This window comes from Balaenoptera acutorostrata, chromosome 16, assembly GCF_949987535.1.
Source record: "Balaenoptera acutorostrata chromosome 16, mBalAcu1.1, whole genome shotgun sequence".
Classification (NCBI taxonomy): Eukaryota; Metazoa; Chordata; class Mammalia; order Artiodactyla; family Balaenopteridae; genus Balaenoptera; species Balaenoptera acutorostrata.
The window spans coordinates 27,228,972-27,240,676 of NC_080079.1; the positions used below are offsets into that span (position 1 = coordinate 27,228,972).

Consider the following 11,705-nt stretch of genomic DNA (forward strand, 5'->3'; position numbering starts at 1 on the left):
TACTAACACTAATGAACTATACACTTAAAAGTGGTTAAGATGGCAACTTTAATGTTGTTTTATACCACAATTTTAAAAAACTGAGCATTATCATTTATCCAAGTGGCAAAGATCAACTTGGTTAAGTGTTGGCAAGAGGGCAAGCAAAGAGGTACTTTCATAAAGTGTTGTTGGAACTACAAGTTGGTACAATGGTTTTGCAGAGCAATGATGAACAAACGTTAAACGTACACATCCTTTAACCCAACAATCACTCTTAGACTATTCCCTATAAAAATACCCACACAAATACTCAAAGTCTCACGTATAAAATATCCACTATGGCACTATTTATAATAACAAAACACTAAAACAACCTGAACAGCTACCAATAAGGTACTACTTAAAATAATCTATGCTACTTCCATACAATGGGGTCATTAAAAATGAGCTCCAAAGTTATGAAACACTGCATATAGCAAGCTCCTCCATATGTGTGAGGAGAAAGGGGAGAGGATGCATGTAGTAGTACACACAGAGGAACTCTCTGGAAAGAGACAAAAGAATCAAGTCCCAGAAAACGGGGATAAAACAGAAATTTAATTTTTACTTTATACTATTAGATTTAACAGGTACATTTGAAAATGAAAGCATAAGGGGAGGAAAGAAAAATTACCAACTCATTTCTTTTCAAATACTTAGATTAGTGGTTTTCAGCTCTGGTTGCTCTTTAGAATCACCTAGGAGCTTTAAAAAAAATCTTAACTCCCAGAATCCACCAGAGAGCACCAGGATCTGATTCAACCGATCAGCAGATGGGTCCCTGGGTATCAGTGTTTTTAAAAGATCCCCAGATAATTCTAATCTTCAGCCAGTGTTGTGAAATCACTGATTTAGGCCAGGGTTTTGCAAACTGTAAAAGGCCAGATAGTAAACATTATATCCTTTGTGGTCACATAAAGTCTGTCACGTTTTTTTTTTTTAAAGCCCTTTAAAAAATGTAAAAGCATTCTTAGCTCCTGAGCAACACAAAAACAAGCCATGGACTGGATCTGGCCCATGGGCCATTTTGCCAATCCCCAGTTTAGACTACGCACAGGCTGGTCTATTGCCTGGACAAGGCACCATGAGACAAGGTACCACGAGATAAGGAATAGTCAAGAAGGCTCCACAGTGAACCCACAGGTCTGGGCCCCAGCCCTCCAACTGGCACCCAAGTTGTTCCGAGTGGAGGTGGGAGAGCTTTGGACTCACATTAATAAAACTCCCAAGATACATTATAAACCAGCCAGCTTATTATTTTTTAGTAAGATGTAGAACTTTTACCATGCAGACTGAATACGTATGTCAGCGTGAAGAGCACATTTTCTTCCTAGAGGCAGTGACACAGAAAACCAGGCTATCTGTGGAACCCAAACAAGGGGAAGCTAACCTTAAGTTACACCTCATCCATAAAGCGAGGGCACACTTTCCCAACACAGGGACAGACCAGCCCCAGAGAACTCGGAGAACTCGTTGACTTTCCTCCCCATCTTACTCTGGCTGAGCACTGCCAACAGTCATCTCCTACAGCTTTATGATCAGCCTGCTTGGCCTAAGAGTCATATCTCTGCTCACTGTTTTTTACTGTTACCTCCACTGTTACTGAGAGTCAAGGTTCTGAAGGGGGCACATCAGTTGCTCCCGTGCACCAACTACAAGACACAATAATCCTGTTAGCATGCTCTCCCAACACCACTCTAACTCAAGTATTACCAGATAAAATGCTTTGTAACGATTCTTCTCATCCTCCATTTACAGGTTACCTATAAATTCACCTGAATAATGTAACCTAATTCCTACTGAGGATTAAGGTTTTTAATTATAGGTTTTCTTCTTTCACTTTCTTGATCAGTGATTCCCAACCATGTAGGAGTTAATGAAACTAAGAAACTAATTTTGTGTCACCACTGCTACCAAGACAGAAATACCAAGTGATATGTGCTTTTCAGATTAAATTAACGCTATTTTGTTCTCTAAAATGTAAAAAAATAAAATGTAGCCCTCAATTTAGTATTCGACACTCTTAAGGGTCAAGCCAATCAAAAATTGTCTTTGAACAATAAAAAAGTTTATGCTTTCAAATTAAAAAACATATATTGAAAACATTATGTAATAATAAAATTATAGCAAACGAAATATTCAGACTGACCCCACGGCATTCACACCACACCAGAATTTTGCCTGAAACAAAAGAGTAAATTTTATCCCCCAAAGTAGGTAAGTCCATGCTGGCTGAAAACTTCAGTCCTAGACCCCACGAATGAGGTACAGTTCATGCTTAACAGATACATACATTAACCATTCTTAACCGCCCCTCACCAGGGCCCTGAGGGGTAGGAAGGATGAAATGTGAACACAAGCACTCCCATAGACAGAATTATCCAATTATAAAAATTCATACATGTGACCTTTACTACATCTTGGAAGATAGCTGATTTTAATCTGTGAACCCACCTCTGAAAACCACAACAAAAATCAATAAGAAATGATTTAATGTAAAATATACAAATTTCTCAGTATGAGAACTTCCACGAAACAGGGAGAATGACAACTAAAACAATTTTTCTTAAAAAAGAACACTCCCCTTACCTTGTCCTTGCTACCCAACACTCAAAAACAAATCTGTACAAAACCACAAACACAGAAAAGGACCTTAGAGGATGTTACGACGCAAAGCCTTCAGACCTAATCTAAACTGCTCTCCTCACCGAGACCCTCCCCCGATAAAGCTGAGGGTTCCCAGGTCCACTGGGGAAAGTGAGTGGTCTCAGATCATCACCCCTGCTGTGCTACAGATGGTCCACGGTCACTCGCTGTCAAACTTAACAGAATTGACTTGGACAGAGATGGAGCCTCCCCGGTAGCTGCCCCGCTTCTTCTTGGTTTTCTCATGCCGGAAGGATTTGCCTTTGGTGAACTTCAGAACTTGATTGGCTCGCTCCCCCCAGTCTCCAGTTGCACCCCGCTGGTAAGCAGAGACAGGTGGTTAGCACACAGAAGGACAATGCCAGGGCCCTGTCAGTTTCTTCTCCCTGCTCCAGCCAACCCGAACCCAGAGAACCTCCTACCAACCAGAACCAAAAGCTATCCTCTCTCTCACTCCACCCCCTCAAGAATGGTGAAGACCCTCTCTCTCCTCACCTTGGCGTCAAAGGAATTGTCTGCCACTCGGGCATCCACCTTGATCTCCTCCTCCCTGATCCTTCGGAATGGGGAGGATCCCCTTCGTTCTCCCTAGAGAAGAATGAAGAAGGAAATTGAGGATGGAGTGGTCACGTAACAGGAAAGCCCTCCTGAGCTACACCCACAGCACGTATGCCAGGCCAGGCAAAGAGCTGTCAAGGTGCTCTGCAATTTTTCTTTCTACTGTAAACGCTGGCTCCTGAGAGGAAAATAAGACAACTTACTTTCTTCCTTTTAGGAAATGTGTTGGGGGTCTGGGGCTTTATCTTCTTGGCTGGAGGAGTCTCTGCCTCCTTAGCAGCCTCATTCTGCTTCCACTTCTTTCCTGAACCTACAAAACAAAAAGCCAGACTCAGGAGACCAGTTTCCTGTCCCTCCTCCCAGGGTCCCACACTGAGGGCCTCCAACTAACTGGAAGCCCGTCATGGGCCTCGGCTCCCTATCCCACCCCAAGAGTAGAGCCCAACCTGATTTGGGGGACAAACCCAGGAGGCAGGTTCGTTGGATACAGACCTGGCTTAGCAACTGCCACTACTGCCTTTTTCTTGCCCTCCTCCTCCTCGTTGCTGTCCTTGTCTGCTTTTCCATTCTGGGCAGTCAGTGCAGAGGTGCCATTGGCCTTGGGGGTTTGTGGTCTTGGAGTGCCCTTGCCCTTGGGCTTCTCCTCTTCCTCCTCCTCACTGGAGTCCTCAGAGGAAGAAGTGCTGCTGCTCTCGGCCTTTGCTTTCTTCACAGAGGCTGGTTTGGAAGGGGCTACAGTTCCCCCTGCCTTCTGTGGCTTCTTTTTGGCTGGGGGTTTAGGCGTCTTCTCTTCCTCGTCTTCCTCGCTGCTGGAGCTGTCTGAATCAGAGCTGCTGTCCCCACCACCCTGAGAGGCCTGCTTGGCAGGCAAAGACGGAGCTGCTTTGGCCATCACCTTGGACTTAGGGATGGCTACATTCTTTTTTGTCTTCTCCTCCTCACTAGAACTGCTCTCCTCCTCACTGGAGGTGCTATCAGCCTTTCTGGTCAGAGGCTTCTGGCCACTGGCTGCAGGCTGCTTGGGAGTTGTAGCTGGCTTAACCGCAGACTGCTTGGGAGTGGCAGCTGGCTTACCTGAGGAATTCTTGGTGGTACTGGCTGGCTTAGCAGGAGCTTCATCCTCAGAACTGTCGGAGTCTAGACAGAGAGAATGGAGCGAGTATCTCCCCAAATCAGACTGAGGGGAGCCCTTGGAGCTCCCACTGCCCTGAGGGCCTCCTATGCCTTACCTGAGCTGTCTGAAGAGCTCTCTGCTGCCTTCTTTGCTGGAGCTGGTTTAGTAGTTGCTTTGGAGATGACTGCCTTAGCTGGGGGTCTCTTTTCTTCCTCAGCACTTGAATCTGGAAAGAACCTATGGCGTTAGGCTGGGTCCAGAGTCCCAACCCAACCAGGGGCAATGAAAAGAAGGATGCAGGGAGTTCCCTGGTGGCCTAGTGGTCAGGATTCTGGGCTTTCAGTGCTGTGGCCCGGGTTCAATCCCTGGCGAGGGAACTGAGATCCCAAAAGCCACACGGCGCAGCCAAAAAAAAAAACAGCAGAAGGGACAGAAGCATTTCCCTCCCTACTCCTCATACACTCCCCAGACCCACTCACCACAGGTGATGATAACTCACCAGACTCGTCGCTGCTGTCCTCACTGCTCTCCACAGGCTGCTGCTTCTCTGCAGCTTTCTTGGGAGCCTGAATTCCCAGGGACTTCTTGGGTGGGGGAACAGAAGGCGGGGGAACTGAACTATAGGGACCTGTTTAAAAGGGACAGTGTGGTGATTTTAAAATATGTACACAAATTCTTTGATACTGCTTCCTTCTAGAAATGGAGCTTAATTCCCTATCCCTTGAGGGTGGGCTAGGATTAGTGACTCATTTCTAACAAATAGACTACGGCAGAGATGATGGCATGCCATTTCTGAGTCTAGGTTATAAAAGGCAACGTGGCTTTCTCCTCTCTCTGGGAGAAGCTGGCTGACACATGCCAAGGTCCACGTGGTGACTGCAGAGGTCCTCCTGCCATTGGGCCCTGGTCACAGTCGCGCAGCTTGACTCCCCGTGTCCAGTCACCTGGTTTTTTCTTCATGGGTTTTTTCTTCTGCTCTTTCTCCTCCTCCTCCTCACTGGAGGAGTCCTCACTGCTGGAACTCTTTTGGGCAGGAGCGGCAGCTGCTTTCACTGGGGCCTTGGCCACAACTTGCTTTTTAGGTACAGTCTGCATCACACAGAGAAAATCAATTACCACAGGAAAATACTGACCCAACCAATCCCGCCATGCAATGGAGACCCCCCCAACCACCTCCGTCCCCAGTCCCTTCTTCCCTGGTAGAAATTAAGGCCCATACCTTCTTAGATACGGCTGCTGCCTTCTCCTCCTCTGAGTCATCATCACTGCTGCTGCTGCTACTGCTGCTGCTGCTATTACTACCAGCTGCTTTGCCGTTGACTACTTTAGCTGCTGGCCGAGCTGGTGTACCTAAGAAAAAAGAAATAATGTAAGCGAGTATAAAGACAGCTTTCGGATCCGCCAACTGCAGTGGCGCTGCCGTCAAGATGCAGATTTTCATGAAGACCCTGACAGGAAGACCATCACTCTCAAGGTTGAACCTTCAGATACAATAGAAAATGTAAAGGCCAAGATCCAGGATAAAGAAGGAATCCCTCCTAACCAGCAAAGACTGATCTTTGCTGGCAAGCAACTGGAGGATGGCCATACTTCATCTGACTACAACATTCAAAAGGAGTCCACGGGCTTCCCTGGTGGCGCATTAATTAAGAATCCGCCTGCCAATGCAGGGGACACGGGTTCGAGCTCTGGTCCGGGAAGATCCCACATGCTGCAGAGCAACTAAGCCCGTGCGCCACAACTATGACTGCTCACCTAGAGCCCGTGCTCCACAACAAGAGAAGCCACTGCAATGAGAAGCCCGCACACCACAACGAAGAGTAGCCCCCGCTCGCCGCAACTACAGAAAGCCCGCATGCAGCAACGGAGACCCAACTCAGCCAAAAATAAACTAAATAAATTTAAAAAAAAAGAAAAAAAGAGTCCATTCATCTGTGTGGAGACTTCGTGATGGTGCTAAGAAAAGGAAGAAGTCTTACACCACTCCCAAGAAGAACAAGCATAAGAGAAAGAAGGCTAAGCTGGCTGTCCTGAAATACTGTAAGGTGGATGAAAATGGCAAAATCAGTAGTCTGCGTCAGGAGTGCCCTTCAGATGAATGCGGTGCTGGAGTTTCCACGGCCAGCCACTTTGACAGACACTATTGTGGCAAATGTTGCACGGAACTATTAGCGTGGAACTATTAGCGCGGAACTTAGGAGTCTGTCAATTCTCTTGCCTTTGGAGGAAGCATGAAGGAGAATGCTGTGGTTTACTACATCAAAGGATGAATTTCTTGCCCAATTTCAGGAATAAACCTGTCTTCCAAAAAATGATATGATGCAAATTATTTGAATATGCCCTCTGAAGTCTTTAAAACATGTTTTCCCTCACTGCAGACTATTTCTGTAGTTACTAGCCCTTAACTATAAAACTTTTTACTTACTAGGAAAATGTTTCTTTTTAAAAAAAATGACACCAGTCAATACCTCTAGTTCAACAACCAGTGCCATTTCACTCCTGTGCTGAATTAAGGAATTTTCACATCAGTCCCCAGGGCAACCTGGTCCCCAGTCCAGCCTCCTAGGAACATAAACAATACCTGGTTTGGCTGGGGCTTTAGCCTGAGCTTTAGCTGCCACGGGTGTTGTCTTTGGCTTCTGGTTCTTTGGCACCTCATCCTCTGAGCTTGAGTCAGAATCAGAATCAGAGCTCTTGGCCTTCTTAGGAGGAGCTTTGACTGTCTTGGCTTGGGGTTTAACTCCCTTCTGTGAGAAAACACACAACCAGGAGAATCAGCAAGAGTTTCAGGGCACCCAAAGGACATCCTAAGGTAGAAAGCTTCCTAGGTGCCTCCTTTTTTAGGCCTTGTCCCTGCCATTCCCTGTCTAGAGTTCCCTGTACCTGTCCACAAAACATATTCTCTTACTCTTGGAGTCCCTGACAGTATCCCAGAGAAACCCAATACTGCCAGGGAAGCAGAACAGGTTGAATTTCCTCTAGATTCAGGGCTCAACTTCAACCTCACATAATCTTTCCCAAACCTCCTACTTCTACAACCTCCCTGAAAAACCATGTAATCACCTGTTATATACCTAACACCATCAAGCTAAAAGCCAAGATTTTAGTTTCTTCTTTCCAATCCCTTAGCAATCCCTTTCCTTCTCAAAGTTGCAAACCTGGACAGGCTTTTTCTTTTTGTCCTCTTCCTCATCATCACTGGATTCTTCACTGCTGCTGCTGCTCTCTGATGCCTTGACTGCAGCCTTTCCAGGATGCTGAAGCAGACTGGCTCGCTTGGCAGGTACAGCTGAACAAAAGTACAGGTCCCAGTAAGAATCAGCCATTTAGCACAGACAGGCTCCAAATCCTTTTCCTGGAACCACAACTCCCTGCTGGGTCTTACCAGCTTTCTTAGCAGGAGGCCCTTGGGCTTTTTCCTCCTCGCTGCTGTCCTCACTGCTGTCACTGGATGAAGTCTTCTTCTTAGCCTTCTTAGTCACTGGTCCATTTGCCTGTAACTTCCGCTTTGGGGCCTTGGTGGACCTGTTGAGGTAGATTAGGCTAACTCCTGGGGAATCAGGACCTTCCCAAACCAAAGAACACAGTCCAGCCTACTTGGGGGGAGAAAACAGCCACATTAGCACAGAGAAGACTTACTTGAGCCAGAAACTATAGATGTCCAAGAGGGAAGAGGCGTTGGCATCCTGCTGGGTCTGTAAGAGAAAAGAGAGAGAGCAGGGTAAGAAAGTTTTAATTTGATATAAATGTTACATCTCTGTAAGACTTCTCCTACTTGCATAAATTAGGAGAAAAATATTCTATTTATGTATTTCCCAGTTTTTGGTATCAAAAATTGGGCTATCCCTGTAGTCTCTGGCACCATCTATCTCCCCCACATGTCAATCTTATTTATCAAAGCTTTTAAAAATATGCATTCCCTTTACTCTAGCAGTGTACTATCTAAGAATTTATCCTTACCCATGAAACAAACATCTACACAGGAGAATGTTTGCGGCAACATGGTTTATAATTCCAAATCACTGGAAACCATCCTCCAAGAGAAGATTAGTAAAAATCTGTGTTACATATTCAGTACAGAATTGCATTCAGCTATTACACTGATTATAGATTATAAGTTGGTGTCCAAAAAAATGGCAAGGCATTACAGTATATACAAAAATACAGGCTCAAAGTTAGATGAGTAGATGTGAAACTCACCTCTGCCAATTATTAACGTGTGACCCTGAGCAAATCACTTAATCTGGGACTTCCCTGGTGGCGCAGTGGTTAAGAATCCACCTGCCAATGCATGGGACATGGGTTCGAGCCCTGGTCCAGGAAGATCCCACATGCCGCAGAGCAACTAAACCCGTGTGCCACAACTACTGAACCTGTGCTCTAGAGCCCTCGAGCCACAACTACTGAGCCTGCGTACCACAACTACTGAAGCCTGAGCACCTACAGCCCATGCTCCACAAGAGAAGCCACCATAATGAGAAGCCCATGCACCGCAACAAACCAATGCAGCCAAAAATAAATAAATAAATAAAAATTAAAAGAAAAATAAATCATTTAATCTTTCTGAGACTGTTTCCTTCCCTGTAAGATAGATGACACTACACATCTTATTAACTTGTTGAGAAGATAAGAAATAATGCATATAAGGGGCTTAGCACCTGGAAATAGCATCTTGCCCTTAGTAAACCCTCCACAGAGATTAGTTTTTTGTCACATAAAAAAGATTTCTGATTCTGAAAGGCCCAATTCCATCCAGCCCACTCTCTTCAGCCTCCCTAACAGTCAAAACAGTTCCAATATGAAAGCAGCTGTATCAGATCACATGGCAGGCTGTCCCAGCTTAAGGCAGCCCTTTCTGAGGCCGATCTGACTCTCAACTTGCGTAGCCTGATTCTACCACAAAGAACAAGCTTATCTTCTTAGTCAAAGACTAAGGACTACCATACCACTCCACTCTACCCTCAAGGTGTTTTCTCATGCAGTCATGTCTGCTCTCCTTGAGATGTAGATTCCAAACCTTTCACATTCCCGGTCATCTTCCTTTTACTTGTTTTTAGAACATCCTAAGGTACGATAACTAAGATAACAGCTTTCACTCACTGATGCTTCCTGAGCACCAGGCACCGGTATTGCCACCTTGCATATGTACATATCATGTTACTGAAACTCACAAAAATCCTATAAAGTGGATAATGACATCCCCATAGAAGTAGAAACAGATTCAGGGACGTTAAGCAAGCTGCCTGGATCATACATTTCAAAAGTGGCAGAGGCTGTTCCCAAACCTAGACTTGTCTGATGCCAGAAGTCAAAGATTCAAGCCAACAGCTATGCCTGCTTGGCAGAGAGAGCTATGATGCTCAATCCTGCCTCAGCAGAACCCTGCCTCTACTCGTTCATTTTCTTCTTTAATAACAAAAATCCCAGCCTTCATTATTTCTAAAGCAATTTTACTTATTTTTTGAGTCCCGGGTAAATTCGATTGAGAGTTAAGGTCAAGTCATGGTCGGCAACAGCCAACATAAGGCCCAAAGAAAGAACCAGGAGCCTCCACTGCCTCCGGTGGGGCACGACGCTGCCGCCTCGCCGCACTCCGCCAGCCACGTGACCTAGGCCACGAGGTTCCCACGCTGCCACCGCCGCCCCTCTCACCAGAAAAAAAGCAACAAAGCTCAGCGCCACGTAGTGAGACATCGTGGAAGAGACGCCGAGACTCCAGGCTTTCCGGCCACCGTCGAAAGCTCGGCACAAAGGCCTGGCAGACACTGGGCTGGCGGACCCCACAGACCTCCCTACCTGCAAACCTAAGCATGTCAGGGCCCGGAGCCCTGTGGTCATCCCACCCCCGCCCATGAATCATGCCCGGGACTCACAGCGCCTGTTGCCTTGGCGAACTTATTGGCCACGTCCGAGAGCTGGTTATCGCGCAGAAAGCCGAGCACGAGGGGATACAGGTCGCTGGGAACCACGCGGCGCAAGCCGGCGTCCGCCATCCTCTCGGCAATACGCGTCACTACCGTTGCCGACGCACGCGACTCAGGAACCCGGAAGAGGAGGGGTAGGGGCGGACCCCCGTCACGGCACAGCGCCTCGCGGGGCACGGCGGAAGGGGCGGGCGCACTCCGCAGAGCAGCCCCGCCCACACCTCGGAGACAGGGTAAAGGCGAAACCTACTAACGCTTTCCGGTCCCGCGAGTGTCGCCATCTTGGTAAGGGCGGAGCCCGCCGGTCCGCTTTGTGAAGGCGGAACCCTGACGTCAGGGGTCACGCCCTCAGCCGCGGCGGGAAAACTTCGGACTTCCCGCGCCCTGCCTTTTTGATGGAGCCACCTTTTCTCAGTGCTGCGGTTACCCGCGCCCCTGGCATCTGGATGCCAGCGTAATGAGTGGGCCAGCGGGCCCGAGCTGACCTTGAATTCCTCTAAACTTGGTCACATGATCTCCCAACCTACCCTATTCGCGCTGCCCGTGGATTCCCACTCTTCATCTTCACTGCCTCCCAACACCCTGGGAGGCCCTTTCTCAAGGTACCACCCCAACCTCTGCACTCCCACCTCCATTACAGAGGACGCTTCAGGTTATCTGTGGTCGTGGTGAGGCGTTGACCTTCAAAACTGCCCCTACCTCAATCATGACTTGCCCATGAGACAACCCTTTCCTCTCTTACATAACACAGCCTTAGGTCAGCTCCATGAAGGGAAAAAGGGGTTGTGCACCAAACCTGAGTGACAGCAGCAATCTCTTCAAACCTATAATCCTGAAAATAACTCTTCTACCACCTGGGGCACAGCCCACACTATGAACCCTCCCTGTGGAAGAACTAGAAAACCCCTCAACTGCCTCTCCTTTTGTCTTGAGTACTCAAATTTACCAATCACTGCCCAGGCCTGCCAAGTTAATTCCAAGTTCTATCTTATGTCAGTTCATATTAGCAAACAGCAATCTCTTCAGTCCTATGCACTACCCCTTGACTATTTCCCATTCATGCCCCTCAGGGAGGTAAGGATCCACTTTCTCAAGGGACACACCTCTCCTTTGCCGTTCTCAGGCATTCCCCTGTCCTTGGTATAATTCCTACATCTCCCTCTTCCCCAAAGGTCTATCCACCTGCATGCATTCTTTAAACATCTGAGAACCTGCTGAATGCCAAGCATTGTGCTCAAGCTATTATGGTCCACATACACACAAGCCTCAGTTTCAAAAACCTTTATTTGCAACAAGTGTGAGCTTCCTCTGGGTCCTTGATATTAAAATTCCTTCCTGGACCAGTAGCACCACCCTTGTCGGAAATGCAGAATCTCAGGCCCCATCCCAGAAGTCAGAATCTGCATTTTTAAAAGATCTCCAGATGATGCAACTGCCCTTTT

The 11,705-nt window shown here is 47.1% G+C and overlaps 1 protein-coding gene and 1 pseudogene across 1 annotated transcript; one reads left to right on the forward strand and one right to left on the reverse strand.

The window, feature by feature from the left end:
- Positions 1 to 558: 558 nt before the first annotated feature.
- On the reverse strand, positions 559 to 10,392 carry NOLC1 (nucleolar and coiled-body phosphoprotein 1). Its single transcript, XM_007187280.3, has 13 exons — positions 10,213 to 10,392; positions 7,979 to 8,034; positions 7,725 to 7,864; positions 7,498 to 7,628; positions 6,921 to 7,086; positions 5,559 to 5,689; positions 5,284 to 5,428; positions 4,839 to 4,967; positions 4,455 to 4,565; positions 3,718 to 4,362; positions 3,429 to 3,535; positions 3,163 to 3,255; positions 559 to 2,986 (listed from the first exon to the last, which is right to left on the reverse strand). The coding sequence occupies exons 1-13, from the start codon at positions 10,330 to 10,332 to the stop codon at positions 2,828 to 2,830; spliced, it is 2,133 nt and encodes a 710-aa protein (XP_007187342.1). The 5' UTR covers positions 10,333 to 10,392; the 3' UTR covers positions 559 to 2,827.
- Positions 5,767 to 6,525, forward strand: LOC103005865 (ubiquitin-40S ribosomal protein S27a-like; annotated as a pseudogene).
- Positions 10,393 to 11,705: the final 1,313 nt, after the last annotated feature.

What these genes read in the sequence shown, in the direction of transcription:
- NOLC1 (XM_007187280.3), bottom strand. Translation starts at nt 10,332, where the DNA reads ATGGCGGACGCCGGCTTGCGCCGCGTGGTTCCCAGCGACCTGTATCCC. An exon ending in GAGCTCTTCAGACAGCTCAG is followed by an intron (nt 4,363 to 4,454) that starts GTAAGGCATAGG and finishes CTCTCTGTCTAG; the next exon opens with ACTCCGACAGTTCTGAGGAT. An exon ending in AGTGGCAGTTGCTAAGCCAG is followed by an intron (nt 3,536 to 3,717) that starts GTCTGTATCCAA and finishes TTTGTTTTGTAG; the next exon opens with GTTCAGGAAAGAAGTGGAAG.